The sequence below is a fragment of the Anser cygnoides genome, chromosome 17 (assembly GCF_040182565.1).
Source record: "Anser cygnoides isolate HZ-2024a breed goose chromosome 17, Taihu_goose_T2T_genome, whole genome shotgun sequence".
Taxonomy (NCBI): Eukaryota; Metazoa; Chordata; class Aves; order Anseriformes; family Anatidae; genus Anser; species Anser cygnoides.
In genome coordinates this window covers 4,005,805-4,021,935 of record NC_089889.1, presented here as the reverse complement: position 1 = coordinate 4,021,935, position 16,131 = coordinate 4,005,805, and the positions used below count along the sequence as shown (strand labels likewise).

The window sequence follows — 16,131 nt, the reverse complement described above, 5'->3', positions numbered from 1 at the left end:
GGGGCCGTGCCGAGGCGTGTTGGGGGCGTTGTGCGGTCGCCTGGCCCTCGCTGCCTTCCTTTGTACAAGGGAGGCCAGGAGGGAGCGATCCCCTTCCAGCTGCAGGCCCCCTCTTCCCGCAGCACCTCCATCTCTCTGGCCTTCCTGGCCCGTTTCAAGCCATGAGCAGATCTGAGGAACGATCCTTTACATTTAATAATTAACCTGTCCTGCAGCACTGGCAGAGCTTTGCTCTCACCGACCCTGACCTCCTTTCTTTCGCCTCTGGCGGCTCAAACAACAACAAACAGGCGCAGCGTTTTGGGATGGTCCCCAGCTGCCCTGGGGGTGGCAGCGCCAGGGACACGCGGGACGTAAGGCGGCGGCCGCGCCGTGCCAGCGGGCGGGCAGCGAGCCGCACAGCTCCCGGGCCCGGCAGAGCAAAACCGAGCTCCAGAGCTATGGGTGAGGGAGGCCAGGAGCGAGCAGCAGGGTTTTCCATCAAAACCCTCCTTCCCAGTTGCTGGGAGCGTGGTTTCGGCTTCGGGTGGGGGTTTGCGGCAGCCGCAGCAGATGCTGAGCTGGGCAAGCCGGGAGACCCCCGGCGCATCTCCGGGGCATCCCAGCCCCGCGCCGCGAGCCCCGGGATCGTCTCCCCCTCGGAGCAACGAGGGCGTTCTCCTCCCATGGGAGGGGGCGGAGGCAGCGGTATGGGAAGTGAGAATCTCAGCCCGATCCTTATTTTTATTTCTTCCCTTTTCTCAGCTGCAGTAAATAACAGCTCCGACACTGAGAGCATTCCCTCGCCGAGGCCCGAAGCCAAAGAGGGAGGCGAAAGCGGGGCCAAGGCACCACCCGGGCCGGGAGGTGACTCCGGCGCAGAACCGGCAGTCAAGTTGGAAGAGGCCCCCACGCCCCCCGACGCTGCCGCCGCTCCCGCGGCCCCCGCCACCAACCCCGCGCCCGCCGCCAGCCCCCCTGCGGAGGCGGCTCCCGAGGCGCCCGGCGGCGAGGAGAAGGCCCAAGAGGAGCTGGTGGTGGACGTGGTGAAAACGGAGGAGCCGGAGGAGAAGGCGAGCGAGGAGCCCTGCAAGAGCGAGGTGAAGAAGGAGGAGGGCGAGGACGGCCAGGAGAAGGACAAGGGGAATGACAAGAAGGCGGAAAGCGGCGCTGGCGGCGGAGGGGCGGCGGGGGCGGAGGGGACGCCCAAGGCCGAGAAGAAGGAGAGCCATAAAGGCAGCAAAGGTGCCGGGGTGAACCCCGACAGCGACTCCAGCGCGACCTGCAGCGCCGATGAGATGGACGAACAGGACGCCGTGGACAAGAGCAGGTAGGGCTGGGGGGAGAGGTGGGGCACTGCGTGGCCCCAGGGCCAGGCGAGGCGTCTGCTGCGTGCGGCAGTGCCCACGTGCTCTCTCCTGAGCTCTTTTTTTAGGAACGTCACCACTGAGGTGCTCCCCAGGCAAAGGGACATGCCCGGCTGTGTCCCCGCGTGGCCGCGGCCCTTTGGCCATCGCTTGCGAAGGGTCCGTGACCCCGCGGGCAGCGCGATGTCCCAACGCGGGGGTGCTGCTGGGCAATGGCCGCAGACAGGTGTTGGGTGCAGAACCGCTGAGTCTGCTGCTCGCAGCCCTGCGGGGTGATGCAATGGAGCCGGACGTGCCCTTGGGGACAGCTGAGTTATGCAGAGGCGTAGACTGGGCTGCCTGCATCCGGGGCTGGGAACGGTTTTTCTGTCTGAGTCGGCGCTGGCAGGGGAGCAGTCACTTCGGGGACGTGTTCCCAGCGCAGAGAGGGGGCGAGCTGCTGCCTTGGCGGAGATGCTGCTGGGATCCGCGAGGGTGAAATATCCGCCCTGGCCATAAAGGGGGCAGGACGGTGAGGGATGTGCGAGCTTTCCTGCGGAAACACCACCGGGGCTTCACCTGAGCCGCTGCGGCCCCGAGCCCCGCAGCCACCCTGGCCGGTGGCCGAGGGGGTCTGCGACCCTCCACGGGTGGCTCTTGGGACAGGGAGGGGAAACATCGGCCTCTTCGGAGGGGAAACGTCCTGTTCCCCTCCCGTCTCTTCCCACCACAGCCTCAGAGCCCTCCCCACCCAAGAGCTTCACAAACGGGACAGGGTTTCCTGTTTTTTAAAGAATATATATAAATACGCGCCTCTTTGTAGTGCTATTCTCTCTGGTGGCTCCCACTTCCATCCACGCTGGCTCCTGGGCCGGGAGGGACCTCCCGCATCCACCCGGCCGTGGCACGGGGGCACGGAAGCCCCTCCAGGCTCCTGCCTCTGCACTGGGCTGGGACCGGAGGCTGGCGTCCTGCATCCAGCATCCTGCATCCCTCCCGAGGGCTTGCAGGGGGCGGTTGGCAGCAAGACGGGTTCTCCGAGGCCAGGCAGGCTGCATAAGAAAAAAAAAGAAAGAGAAAAAAAAAAAACACAAAAGGAAAGCGGCAGGACAAGGCAGCAGGCAGCTGTCATGCTTCTGTGATCTGCCACCCGTAACGGGAGCGCTGCTCTCAGGAGGGCACCGCGGTGGGGGAGTGCAGGTGGGTGGGTGCTGCCGGCGCAGGAGGGTGCAGGAGCGTCCCTGGTGCTGCCTGCACGCCCCCGGGGAGCAGCCCCCCGCTGGAAGCAGCGCGGACGCTGCCGGGGGCGCTGGGGATGCAGCTGGCCCTGGCCCCGTGGTGCGGCCGGGGCCTCTTGGCTGGGGAGCTCCTCTCTGGCGTGGAAGGAGTCCAGCACCACCCCTCCCCGCCCTCCCCTTCCCAGCTGGGAGAAACCTCCCTGCGAGGGGGAGCGAGGCCAGCAGGGCTGTACTCCTCTGCTTGACACGAACCCAGCCGAACACGGGACGGCAGCAGCTTTTACCAGCCTCCCTGCTGCAAAGGAGCAGCTCTTCTTGGGAACGACTTTTCCATCCGGGCTCCGCACTGAGTCAGTGCAAATATCTCAGCCGTCAAACGGTTCCCAGTTCCCGGGAATATCAAACAGTAATCGGGCATCCCTCTGCTGCCCGGCCTCTCCTCGTAGCAGTCCGGTGGGAAGGCGCAGGTGATAGCAGAGCCTGCGGGCAGGGAAAGCTGCAGCCCGAGCAGCCCCGTGGCTTTGTCCAGGCGAAGCGGCCGGCCCTGCCGGCCCACACCGTGTCCTGCAACCAGTTTGCGGGAGCTGGTACCCGCCGTGGTGCGCACGGGGATGCCGCGCGCTCCCTCGTTCGCTCCTTTTCGATGCGGTCTCACAGAACCAGAGGCATGCCTCCCGGTGCGTGCCTGCAGCCCTCCAACAAGCCGTGGGAGTTCAGCTGCCCTGGTTCCTCGCTTCTCCAGCCAGCCGAGGCCGCGTGCCCGCGGGCGGCTACCGCAGCCCCACCGCCGCGTGACTGCGAGCACGCGGGCAGAGGCGACGAAGAGGACGGGGCTGCCGAGATGCCGCGTGAGCCGCCCCGGCTGGGACGGCACCGGGCACGTGGGCGATGCTCGCCCGCCCACCCTGCGCTGCTGAGCTTGTGAAAGCTCCGGGGTGGCCTCAGCGTCTCCCCGAAGGGGATGGGGGTGGCTCGAGGGTCCCTGCGGCCACGGGGAAGGGGCAGGCGCTGGCCACCGTGGGTCCTCCTCCTGTTTGCGCTGGCAAAGGCTGGGCTGGGAGAAGGAGCCACAGCCTCAGCTCGTCAGAGCTGAAGGAGGCAGCTGAGTGTCCGTGGTTACACGCAGCATGTGCTGGGAGGGCTGCCGCGAGCACTGCCAGTACCGCAGTTCAGTGGGAGGTCAGGCCAGATGGAAACGCGCGTGCGAGGCCGCGCACACTTACCCGCTGCCGGTCTGCAGCGCGGGGCAAGGAGACGCTGCCCTGAGCCTCCCGGGCAACCTGGTGACTGCCCCCGGTCTCTGTCCCCTTTATGCAGTGACCGCATGCGCAGGAAACTGAGTTTGGACCACCTCGGAGGGGTCATGGTGCATTGGGTTGTCCAGCGGTTCGACCAGTCCCTTGGGCTCGGACCGGTCCCCGTGGTGCAAGCTGAAGGATTTGGGAGGATGCGGTGCCCTGGTCATCCCAAAGCCTTCCCCGCTGCCCAGGCTCACCCCGGGCACGCTGACACCCTGCAGAGGGCTCGCTGCTCCTCCCAGCGCCATCGCCCACACGTAGGGACTGGTCGTTGGCTTTGGGGCCCCCAAGTGAGAGGTGCTGGGGGTTGTTTGTCCCCTGTCCCGCTGTGTGCGGACACGACCAGTGCCTCTCAGGGCAGAGCATCCACCCGACGGAGCTGTGCCTGCGGCAGGGAGAGCTCCGTCCTCTCCCGCCGCTGATGGAGCTCGCCGGGCTGCAGAAAACCAGGCTGAAGATCGGCTTCTCGTGGGTAAAATCAGAGCCCAAACTGCCTGGGAACGTAGCCCAGGGCTGCAGAGCGTGCTGCCACCGTGGGCTCTCCCCAGTGGTCTCTGGTTCGGGAGCCCCAGTACAGACGTGCTGCAGCTCAGCGTGGCGCGATTGTCCTGAGAGCAAGTGCTGGGTGTCCTCGTCCCCGGGCACTTCTCAGCAGCCCTTGGGGTGCTGCCCCCATGCCTCTGGTGTGGCTTCACCCCACCTGTGCCGTCCCGTGGGCGGACATCGCCGCGATTGTCTGGAGAGCAGCTCGGGTGAGCTGCCCCTCACCTGGTTCCCCCAGAGCATCCCAGTTCCCCCAGCGCATCCCAGTTCCCACTTCTGGGGCAGATCCCGAGGTGGGTCCCATTCCCGCTCCGATGCAGGGCACGGTGCGCCGCGAGGGCTGGGGCAGCCCCAGCGCAGCGATGTATTTATTCCCCGCACATGGCCCAGCCACGCTTGTTTATTCATCCAAGGGTGAGCGTGGAATGACCTTGAAATTTATAGTCTGAAGAGAGCAGTGAAACAACAGCTAAAATAAACAAGTCACGCTGTAAAACTTAGAAACGATGAACTGGCTTCAACAAATGGGAGCTGGGAGGGAGAGAAAGTGAAGATGTCCTGGAGCGACATGGCCCTGGGGTCTCAGCACGGACACAGCTTGACCCGAGGGCTTTGCCTCGCTCCTTTCCCATCCCGTTTTGGGGGGACCCAGGAGATGCCCACCCGCCTTGCAGCGTGGTGGAACAGTCGGGAAGGGGAAAGCAGCGTGGTGCTGGTAACGCCCCAGGGAAACGAGGCGTCGGCTGGTCCCTACAGCTGGGAGCTGTGCGGCGGGGTGGTGGGAGGCAGAGATCCCAGCGATGCCCCAAATCCCCTTCGCCCTCCTGGCTGCGTCTGTGCCCTCGCAGGAGGGCTGTGGCGCTCGGCGGCAGGGAGAACCCTGTCCCAGGAGGAGAGGCAGAGGTTTTGTAGCACAGCAGCGCGTTGGGGCTCTTGCTCTTTGCAAGGGGCTCGGCACAGCCATCCTCTGAGTGTCCGCCCCACAGCTCAGCCATGGGGAAGAGCCAGCGGAGAGGGCGCGGGGTTGTGCAGCCACGAAGCTGAGCACCAAATCCCATCCGAACCCAGGCTCTCGCCTTTCAGGTGGTCCAAGCGCTCCAGCCGCGTGTGCGTGGTTACTTGCCCAGGCTGTAGAGCCTTGATAAAAGACAGACAGTCCTTGAACAGGAGCGCGGGGCTGATCTCGAGTGCTGGGTGATGCTTGAGTGAGCTGGGGAGGGTGGCGTGGCGCCCAAATGCAATCTGAACGGGTCGCCCTGCTCTGTGACTCTGGGCTCCGCTTCTCCCTCGGGCTTATCCTGGACAACAGCAGCTAGTTTGCTAGAAATAATTAGCGTAGTAGCTAAAGCAAAGGGGAGCTGAGAGCCTCTCGAGGCAGACATAATCGTCTCAGAGCACTGAGTCCCACGGGACTTGTTGTCTCTGGAAAGCAGGACGTAAATCCCGTCCCGCTCCCCGCCTTCCCCGGGCCTGGTTATCCCACGGCAAAGCCGCCCCGGCTGTGGCAGCGCTCTGCAGCTCGCTTGGTGCTGCTGGTCTGCGTCGTGTAGTGGGGAGCGGGTCCCCTGGGCCCTTGTATGACTAAAAGGAGCTGAGGCACCGGCAGCCCACCGAGGTGGAGGCGGCAGGCACCTCCCCGGGGCTGCAGGCACCTCCCCGGGGCTGCAGGCACCCCGTGCTCCGGGCAGTGCAGCGGGGTTCCCTGCTGAGCAGCCCCTGTCCAAGCCTCACAGTGAACCCTGCAACGGTTGTAGCCACCTGAACAGGTCTGGGACCAGGCAGCGGGTTGCAGAGCTAGCAGCCCAAGTGCACAGCATGCTCAGGAGCCCGGGGTCCCAGCCGTGAGCAGCGGTCCAGCTCGCCCCTCGTCGATGACAGGGATGTCCCCTGGCTCAGCAGCACAAAGCACGGGGGTGTGGGGCATGGGGGGGCGATCAGACGTGGAGCTCGTCTGTGACATCGCCCCTTACCGTGTGTTTTGTGCTCAGGTTGCTGTCCCCCCGGCCCAGCCTGCTCAACACCGCCAGCGAGGCCAGGCTGAACTCCTCGCCGCAGAAGCCGCTGGACCTGAAACAGCTGAAGCAGCGCGCTGCTGCCATCCCTCCCATCGTAAGTGCCCCAAAAAGAGGGTTGGGGCCGGGGGCGCAGCACGTGCCTTGCACATACACTCGCACTGGGACGTGTCCCCCTGCCCGACACGCGGGTGGCTGAGCCCCATGTAGGCAAGGTGCTTTCTGTGCGCAGCGTGCTCCCAGCTGCCGGAGGGCCTGCCAGCGATGTTTGGATGTCCTTTGAGCTCTTCTATCAGAAAGTAGTGGGAGGTCTGGACAGAAAAAGCTCCTCATTGCCACATGACTGCTGCCTCCCTTTGCTTTAAAAAGCAACTGTGCACCCTCCCAGCCCTGTGCTTCTCCTGGTCTCGTGCTTAAAGTCACCACGTAAAACATATTTATGCTCCTCCTCATCCAGAAGCTCTTCTTGGTCTCCCCTTTTCAGTTCAAGGCTACTGGAGAGCCGCAACAGGCTGATGGTTCCTGTCTGGGGCTGTGACAAAAAGCACCCTCTTATCTCCAGGGTCAGCGCCAGAGGAGGAGCATTTGTGGGGTGGGGAGAGAAAATCCCTGCTCGTGTGTGCTGGGTTTCAAGTACTCGGGAAAGACCCGTTCCTGGTGCTCTTTCAGTTTCCCTTCTTCCAGCGAAAGATGTGGCTGCTGTCATGTAACTGCTTGCAAAAGCTACGGGCACTGAACTGCAGATTAGAGGCTTTAAACGAGGGAGGTCTGAGGCTCTCCGGTGGTGTCACCAGAACAGAGCTGGTGCTCCTTGTTGTGGGTTTTTTAACCTCCTGTGGCTGGTGAGCCTTGGAGCTCCATTCAGGATGGTTGGGCTGTGGGGCTTCGTAACACCTTGCTGCCTCCACGGCTGCGAGGGATGTTAACGGCACATGGCAAGTTTCACCAGCTCTCACTGTTTTGTTGCAGATTTCTGAAGGTTTCTCAGAGGGGATATTGCAGAGTGGAAGCGTGAAGCCTCAGGTGCCTCCCCACGCCCTGGCCCTCTACCAGCAGCAGATCACTAAAGCCCACGAGTCTGCCCGCGAGGACGTGCCCCCAAGCAAGCTGTCGCAGGCCCAGCAGCAGCAGCAGGCCGACAAGGAGCAGCAGCAGCCGAGCAGCAGCCCGAGGGGAAAGAGCCGGAGCCCCGCTGTTGGCGACAAGGAAGGTAGGGCGGCGTGCGTGGCGGTGTGCGTTTATCTGTGCCACAGCGTGCCCCGCGTGCAGCTGCACGCAGCCAGCAGCTTGCCTCCTCTTAGGTGGACGTTTGCTTCAGCCCTTGAAAGCTCTTTAATAGCATCTCGAAGCGGGACCGGAGAGGCATGGCTAATTTCCCATGTTCATTAGACAGTACATCATGTCTCATTGAGCCTACAGCAAACACCGAGCTAGTGTCGAGTGCCGAGGAGGTGAAGATTGCCTTTATTAGCGTCTCTGCCATTCACTTGAGAGCAAAGGGGCCTGGAGGCATGCCAGGGCTTTGGGTACAATGGCTCTTTTCTACCTTGCTGGCTTTTTATAAAGAATGCTTTTAATGCTCAGCAGGGACCATTATTTCATTTAAAATCAATGCTAATACTGTGACTTGGAGTCCAAAGGTTCCTGTAAAGATTCCCAGTGCCTTCTCCCCGGAATAGCTGTGATGTGGTTTGGCTGCCTAATGAGCAACCCCAAGTTTCCCACCGTAGAGCATCTGAAGTGTTATTAGCTTGAGCACCTGGGGATCGAGGTTAAGGAGAGTCGGGAAGTCCTGATGAGACTATCCTCTAAATGTGTTTTTAATCTCGGTGACAGTCTGTTCCAGTTCGGCGTCGGCGTGCCTGCCCCTCATAGCCAGCGGTGCCATCAGAGGAGCCGGGAGGCTGGGCTTTGTGGGGGCGATGCCCCCCAGTAGTGGGTCCTGCACTGGGATCGCAGTGCAAGGAGGTGGGGAGGGATGAGGCCACATGGATGGGGCAGATAGGTGCTGGTTGTGGTCATTGCTGGAAAATTGGTGCCCTCGTTCAGCCCCCAGAGCAGCCGCGTCCCTCTTGGGACAGGAGGATGTGCTTGCAGAAGGAGTTGGTTGCTGACTCTTTGCCAGATTTTCTTTTTCCTTAAACAACAAATAGCACCGTGTGTGGATCAGCCCTGCAGAATGTTTTGCATGTAAGCCAGGAAGGTGACTGCTCACCTTGAGGAAGGGAGTTTCCCCTGAGTCACGGTGCTGCCACCCGTGAAGTCCCATCTCAGCTGATCCCGCGCTGGTGCTTGCTGCCCGGGCAGATCAGCTCCCTTCCAGCCCTTCCCCGCCGGTGGTGGGTAATGGGTTAATGGGTTTGGTCTCCTCCTGCACCGTAATCCTGTGGGGATCTGTCCTGCACGGCTCAGCTTCATGGTGAGCCGCATGGCACGGCCAGTGCTGGAGCCTGGAGCTCGGCACCACCGCACCGCAGTGTGTAGTACGGAGCGCTTTCTTCTCTGGGCCGCCTCTGCAGTGCTCCAGATCTCCGTGTTAATGAAGGTAATTACCCTGCGAGGTGCACAGCACCTGCCCTGTGTCACACAGAGGCGTGGAGTAGGCTGCCCAGGCTGTGACGAGGATTAGGAGCGGAGCAAACATCTCGGGTGATCTCCAAACACCGCATCCCTGTGCCTGTGTGCTGGTACCGCTGGGGGCCTGGGTCGCACGTGGGCCCTCGGGAGCCCTCGTTCCATGGCGTGAATGCATCTGCCATGTAAAAACCAGCAGGTTAGTGCTGAGAGGCGCCTCGAGGGGAGAAAACAAGCCCCCAAAGCCCTGTTTGAGGGCAGCGATGAGCTCAGGTGGTGGCTCAGCACTGTCTCTGTGGCAGGATACCCCGAGATAGGCAGCGCAGTCTGTGTACCAGGGGAGCGCCCCTTCCCTCCCCTGCTCTCCAAGGCCTCCCCGTGGGGCAACAAGTGTCAACACCCCACACGTTGGGCTGCCACACCGCGTCTACAGGGGCCTCGTTAAACGGGGAGAGTCCAGCCCAGCCGGCAAACCTCAATCAGAGCAGCCCTGAGGCTCCTCGTAGCCAGGGGCCAGCTTCCCCGCAGCAGGTCCGCCGCCTCCTCCGCGGCTCGCTGAGGCCCAGCTCGATAAGAGGGCTTGAACTCCTGCAGCCGCTCGGGGGATCGACGTCCTTCACACCGTTCTGGATCCGCTTCAAAGCAGTCTTGCACACATCCTGGCCAAGGCGTTGGCTGCCTCGCGGCTCCTGGCTGGGTCCGTATCGCCTTGGAGGGCGGCCAGGCCAGAGCCGTACCTCCAGAGCGCGGGACGAGCCGCGGAGCGCGGGGCCGGGCAGGGGCAGGCAGCCCTGCAGAGCCCCGCAGTCGGGCAGACGGATCCCTGATCCCTTCCCCCAGTGCCGAGCCGCCGTCGGGCATATCTCGGGTTATCGCGCGGCGGTTGGAAAGCCGGCGGTGCGTTGTGTGTTGATTTAGTCGTGTTTCAGTTGGCCTTCGGAGGAGACGGGGAGCCAAGAGCATTAATTTGGATGACGGATCGTATAAACTCTGACTCCTTCGCTCCGATTCCAGGGGCTTGATAAACGGTAATAGGAACTCTCTCTTCCCCGTGTAAGTGCTATTTTATCAAAAGCTGGCTGAGTTATAGCCGCCCTCTAATGCGGGGGCAATTAAGAACTGGCCACATTTCACAGGCTCCAGAGGCACGGAGGGGAGGGAGAGGCACCCGCGGGGCGGGGAGGAGGACGTGGCTCTCCAGGAGCCATCCAGGGGGCGCGGAGCCTTGGCTGGTGGTGCCTTGGCTCCGGAGAGCAGCTCCAGCTGGGACATCCCAGCGCCTTTCAGCCCCGCACGCCGTGCGCTGGATCAGCCCCCAGGGAGCTGAGCGGGGCTGAGCTGAAAGGGAAAAAATGAAGGGATGCCACGGCCCCTCCGTCAGTGGGGAGGATGCTCCTGGATCCCCTGTGCCAGGAGGATCCTCTCTGGGACCTGGCATGGGATCTTCACGGGGAGGGAAGATGCTGCAGGCGAGGTCTGGCCCCGCCAGGCTGCAGCTGTGTGTGTGCCCAGACACCTCTGCGTGCTGATAATGGATTTCTTGTCTCACCGAAGAGGACAAGAATAATCTCCCAGCTTCTGAGTACACTGAGCATTAATAATGATAATGCAGTAAAGCCTCATTAAATTGGGCCTCTGATAATCTACTTGCCCTATTATTAGGCTTAGCAGGATTCAGGCATCTATTTTTATCAAAAATTGATGGTTAAAGGCTGGGTTCATTTGTGACTGCTATTGTTTACTGCCCAGTTTCTAATTTCTGGTCAATGCAGGCGTTACGCAGGTGGGTCTGACAAAGAAGGGCAGTGCAAAATTAAGTGGTTATCGATTAAAAGCAAATCCTACCAAACCTGCCTCTAATCCGTTCAAAAACGGCTGTCTCATCTGTCTGCTTAGCAAAGCGTTCCTCCGTGAGGATGCGCTCGGGATGGAGCAGATAAAGCTCTTCCCCAGCACCCCGCAGGGCTCTCAGGTCAAGAAGAGAGCTGCTCTTTAACCACCCCCAGCACGGCTCTTCAGCCAGCAGGCGCTTCTTGGCCTCGAATCAGCCTTTTTATAGGCAGGGCGAACCCAGCCTGGCATCCAGCAAAACCTGAGCCAGATCATTTCCGAAAGCTCCCCTGCCTGCCGCCCAGCTGCCGTGCAGCGGAGGCATCCAGTCGTCACGCCGAGCCCGTCTTGAACTTCATTTGCCTTTGACGGTCTCACAAAGCGCGTTTGTCCCAGGTGCTGGGAGAACAGCCGGTCACTTCAGGCTCTGAGCATCGTTCCCTTGCCATCCGACAAGCTGACGCCTTTATTTCTGGCCCATCAGCAGACCACAGGGGTTGTCACAAGCGAGGCGGCACCCGCTGGATGTCCCTGCGTGCTGGGGGACGCGGGGTGCTGGCAGCATCCTGCCCCCCCCGGCCGAGGAGTGTGAGCCTGGAGGAAGGTTGTTTCGCCTCCACGTGAAGGGACGTGGCTTCGGCTGCTCGCTGAGCCTTCCCTTCTCGCGTCTGCCTGTCCGTGGGGTGCCGCTGAGCAAGCTGTTTGTCTTCCTTTTGCCTTGCAGAAAAGTCGGTGCATTTCTCCTCCATCGCAGAGGCTCAGAAGCTGAGCGCGGAGCCGACGGCCGCCTCATGCTGGCCCCCTGTCCTGTCCTACTCCCGGGATGTGATAAAAACCTCTCCCCAGGCGGAGCCCCACTTGTTCCAGTATAACTCACCAGGCAAGTGCAATCCACCATCTGCACGGCACGTCCCCTCTGCCCTGACCTGCGGCCGAGGACAGAGGCTGCGGTTGCAGCCAGCATCACGGGTTGTTCCCTTAAATCAGTGCAGTTATTTTCTTTTTGGGTGGGAGAGAGGGCTCAGCAGAAACCCGCCAGCCCCTTGCTTTGCTCCAGCACAGAGCAGCCTCCCTCGCAGCTGGTGGGGCCAGCTGAGAGCAGCCAGGCGGGTCTCCCAGCCCTGACCGGGGCAGGATGAGGGACGTGGTTCGTCACAGACCACCACGAGTGTTCCCTGCACCGCCCTCGGTGCAGTCAGGAGGGTTTTAGCCCTCACTCTGCTGTCCCTCTCTATCTGGAGGGCACGCAATTTGGATGCAGAACCAAAAGGGAAGAGGCGATAATTGAAACTAGTCCAGTCCTCTCCAAAGCGGTTGTGCTGCTTGGATCCTAGAGCACGTTACTGTCCCTCAGTTCCCTAATCCTTGTGTTTTTCGCACAGGACACCCCATCCCGCTAAACCTGCATGAGAGCTCTCGCTCAGGGCTGCAGCGGCTAGCGAGCATCTCCAACCCTCCTCCCCTCATCTCCTCCACCAAGCACCCTCCTGTGCTGGAGAGACCCGTGGGCTCCATCTCCCAGGTACGTCGGGCGCGAGCGGCGGGGACGGCTGGCGGGGGCCCGCAGCTGCTCCCTGACCTCTCCTCTCGCACCGCAGGGCATGCCCATCCAGCTCCACACACCCTACAGCTCCGAGCATGCAAAGGTCCCCGTCGGCTCCATCACCATGGGCCTGCCACTGACAATGGATCCCAAGAAACTGGGTAAGAAATCGGGAGGCGAGGGATGTCTCGCAGGGCACAGCAAGGAAGTGCAGAGGGGACAGATGTGATCCGAGGATGACAGCAGTTGTCTTTGGGGAGAGCAGAGACAGGGAGCTAAATATATGCAGTATAGGAAAGGGACGACTCAGGCAGGGACACTTCCCAGTCTACAAATACCCTGTGGCTAATACTGTGATGGAAGGAAGGAAACATATTGCCACTCCCCAGGCTGGTGGGATAAAGAATAAATGGCCTGAAGTGAACAAGGAAAGTGTTCAGCCTGCAGATTTGGAAAAAATTCTTAGCATCATGAGGAGTTGGGGAAAGGACCGGGTCTGGGTGGGGGATGTGGGTGCCAGCCCTGCGCTGCGACCCCCACAAGGAGGGATCGGATCAGTGCCTGCTCCTGGGCAGCACCCTCCAGCTGCTTGCAGCGGTGCTGGAGGAGGCTCTTGGCCAGCGGTGGGTTTTGCAGGGAGGCTTCCAAGTCCTCCTCCTCGGCTCCCCACCAAAGACCTGGCCGTTGGTCCAGCCAGTCCCCAGCCCTGCCTCTGCCGGGTACAAGAGCTGGTGCCAGGCGGGGCTGAGACGTGATCCTGGTGGCCCAGGACACGGGAGGTGCCAGCTGGAGGCTGGCGGAGGCCACGCTGATCTGTGCTTCGTGTTTTCCAGTGCCTTTTCCTGGAGTAAAGCAGGAACAACTTTCTCCTAGAAGCCAGGCCAGCCAGCCGGAAAGTCTGGTGATGCAGCCGTCCCAAGAGGGCTCCATCCTGCGGGGTGAGCGTGCGGCCGTGCCCCAGCGTGGGAGGGCAGGAGGGATGCTCGCTGCTACACCAGGCACACGCTGCCCTGGGAAGGTCTGGGTGGATTTTGGGGTTTCTGCCCAGCCAGAGGGGTCTCTTTGCCCCTTCTCTCCAGCCGGTCAGATCACCAGAGCGGTGGCAGATAGGTCTGTGTAGCATCTCCAACGGGATACCAAGACATTTCTAGCCACAGCCCAGAATCAGGGCATGGGCTTTGGTCCTGGCAGGGGTTTTGTGTGCACAGGGCACCCCACAATCTGTTGCTCAAGACAGCAAAGCAGGACCAGTTAAATGCCATTGACTGGTTTTCATTGTTGGGGCTGCAGCTGGGCAGGGAGCACATTTCATTTAAATCTAGTCTTCCCATTTTTCTTTAGAGAATAAGTACAGATGCGTTGTTTTTAAGTGATTTAGGTAATTCTGCTTTGAGAAGTCCCCAGGCTTACTGCAGTCAGAGGCAGGGTGTGCGGTGGATCGGCTCCAGCCAGATAACACACAGCAGAACTCACACCACCCTGAGCTACATCTCTCTGGAGATGTGCTCCGATCACATCAGCAGAGGCTGCGGCAGGCTGTGCTTTCTCTCAGGCCCATAAATCTGCCTGGCCCCTCCACAAAGGCAGCAGGGAGGTGATAGCTTCAAAAGAATTGTTTGCACCTCCCAGCCCCGGGGCTGGGTCCCTAGGGGGACAGGGTGGGAAGAGTTGTGCAAGGCACTGGATTTAACGCTGACATCTCTTGGTGGGCTTCCTCTCGGCTCCCTCAGCTCGCTAGAGGTTGGGTCGAATCCTGCTGGCTTAGCCGTCAGCACTCTTAGCCCCACGGACGTTGTGCTGAACAGCAAATCCAGCTTCCAACTCGCTGTGTTTGTGTCCTGCAGGTACTTCCCTCGGCTCTGCCTCAGGAGGGAGCATCACCAAGGGGACACCCACATCCAGGCCCCCTCCGGAGTCGCCCATCACATACCGAGGCTCCATCACGCACGTAAGTCCCTTGTCTCCGTCGGGCTTTGCTTTTCCCGGGTGCTGGTCACTGCAGCTTGGGGCGCCGGTGTTTGTGGGTGCGCTGAGCACGGGGCTGAGCCACCTGCAGCATCACGGAGCCCTCGCAAACAGCCTGAGCTCGGCTTGGCACAAGCCCCGACCCAGCAGCCAAGGCTGCAGGAGAGCAGAGCTCGGCGAGCAGCGATGCAAAGAGTTGCAGCGTGTCTGAGCTCCCCGTTTGCTTTCGGTAGCTGTCAGGAGCACAGGCGAAAGCAGCTTTAAATGGCTCTGGGAAAATAATCCTGCCAGGGCAAGCAAGCAGCGAGGAGGAGGAGATGGGTGGAAGGCCCTGTCTGGGCAGAGGAGAGGAGGAGGCTGCGAGGTGCACGTCAGGTAATGAGGTCTGCCGGTGCTGAGTGCGCAGTGCTGGGGGTCCTGCCCAAAGGCTCGGTGGAACAGGAAGATACTTTGGCCTTAATCTCCACCATCCATCTTCAGAAGAGCAGCTGGCAAGCGGGCGATAGTTTTTGCCGTGTGAGTTATTGCTCATCTGGTAACGGAGCAGAGAGCATAAAAAAAAAAATCACCTGTTTCCCTTGGGGATTTTATCTGGCCGTCATTCAGGTATTCAAAGCCACTCGTGCTGAGATTTTTGCCTGCATCATTCAAAGAGGGTGACCGTGTTCCCTTTGGCCCTGGCGACCTGAACCTAAATCCTGGCTCAGAGCAAAAGCTTCTCCTGCCAGGTGCCCTGCATCCAGCAGCTGCCAGGAGTGGATGCCTGACGACTGCAAATAACCCCGTGGAGCAAATGCATCCCCTCGTGTGCCCCTGCAGCAGCTCTGGGAAGCCGTGGGTGGGCACGAAGGGTCCTGAGCACCACGTGCCCGAATTCGGAAAGACGAGCAGTTTGTACGATGCTGTATGTACAGCTATTTAATCCGTCTGGATTCCCTTGGCTGGGGAATTAAGGTCCCAAGCCCAGAGCAGGCTGCCCCTTGCTCCTGGCGTTCCCATCCCTCCTGCTGCCTGGCACCGGCTGGCCTGGCAGCCTGCGTCCCTCCGCTCCTGCAGCAGCTCCCGGTGCCGCGGCTGATATTTGATCTCGGATTAGTCATCCAGCGTGCAGGAGGCAGATCTTGAATATATGCTCTCTGCTCTGAAGCCATCTGTCATCACTTGCTTTCAAATCCCCTCTGAGCACGTCCGCGGAAGGAAGACGACTTTACCTGGGGCGGGGAGAGCCAGCACCGGGCGTACCGTGAGCACCAACAGTCGGGGCCTTGATCCCACACACGGGCACATCCCGGCAGCTGTAGGGGGGATTTGGGGGACCGGTGGCCCTCAGACAGCTTGGTACAGAGCAGAGACATCTCCAGGGTGGGGTGGGAAAAGAGTCTGCCGAATCCCAAACACCAGCACGGGTGGGTTTTGCTCCCCGGGGCTTCTTGTGGGCATCAGCCCTGGGAGTCGGTGGGGTTAGGCTGAGCGGGGGGGTGTCAGCCAGGAGCTGGGCTCTGACAGCACCGCTGTGCGTCCCCTGCGGTGGGCGGGGGGACATCATCCCCCGGTGTCTGTTCCTGCTCGGCACCGAGCAGGCAGTGTTGGCAGAGCAGCGTTAATCAGCAGCGACATCCTCAAGGACATCCAGCTCCGGGTATTTCGAAGGGGGGAGTCGGGGAGGGCAGGTGCTTGTGAACCACGTTCATGTGCGCCCCTGGGGAAATTGAGGTTTCTGCTCATGCGAGTTTGTGTAAGGAGCCGATTTTCGTTGGAGAGCCAAGCGGCAGGCATCGCTCCCCCACCTGCCCTGCCTCGGCG

The 16,131-nt window shown here is 61.2% G+C and overlaps 1 protein-coding gene across 26 annotated transcripts in view; it reads left to right on the top strand.

Annotated features, from left to right (window-relative positions):
- NCOR2 (nuclear receptor corepressor 2) overlaps nucleotides 1–16,131 on the top strand; it is a 234,396-nt gene that overhangs the window by 192,232 nt on the left and 26,033 nt on the right. For all 26 annotated transcript variants that reach the window (XM_066979209.1, XM_066979208.1, XM_066979204.1 and 23 more), the window contains 8 exons: nucleotides 745–1,309; nucleotides 6,393–6,513; nucleotides 7,386–7,626; nucleotides 11,545–11,700; nucleotides 12,203–12,342; nucleotides 12,419–12,524; nucleotides 13,197–13,301; nucleotides 14,208–14,311. In XM_066979209.1, the coding sequence (XP_066835310.1) occupies nucleotides 745–1,309; nucleotides 6,393–6,513; nucleotides 7,386–7,626; nucleotides 11,545–11,700; nucleotides 12,203–12,342; nucleotides 12,419–12,524; nucleotides 13,197–13,301; nucleotides 14,208–14,311 (1,538 nt within the window). The remainder of the gene's footprint in view (nucleotides 1–744; nucleotides 1,310–6,392; nucleotides 6,514–7,385; nucleotides 7,627–11,544; nucleotides 11,701–12,202; nucleotides 12,343–12,418; nucleotides 12,525–13,196; nucleotides 13,302–14,207; nucleotides 14,312–16,131) is intronic.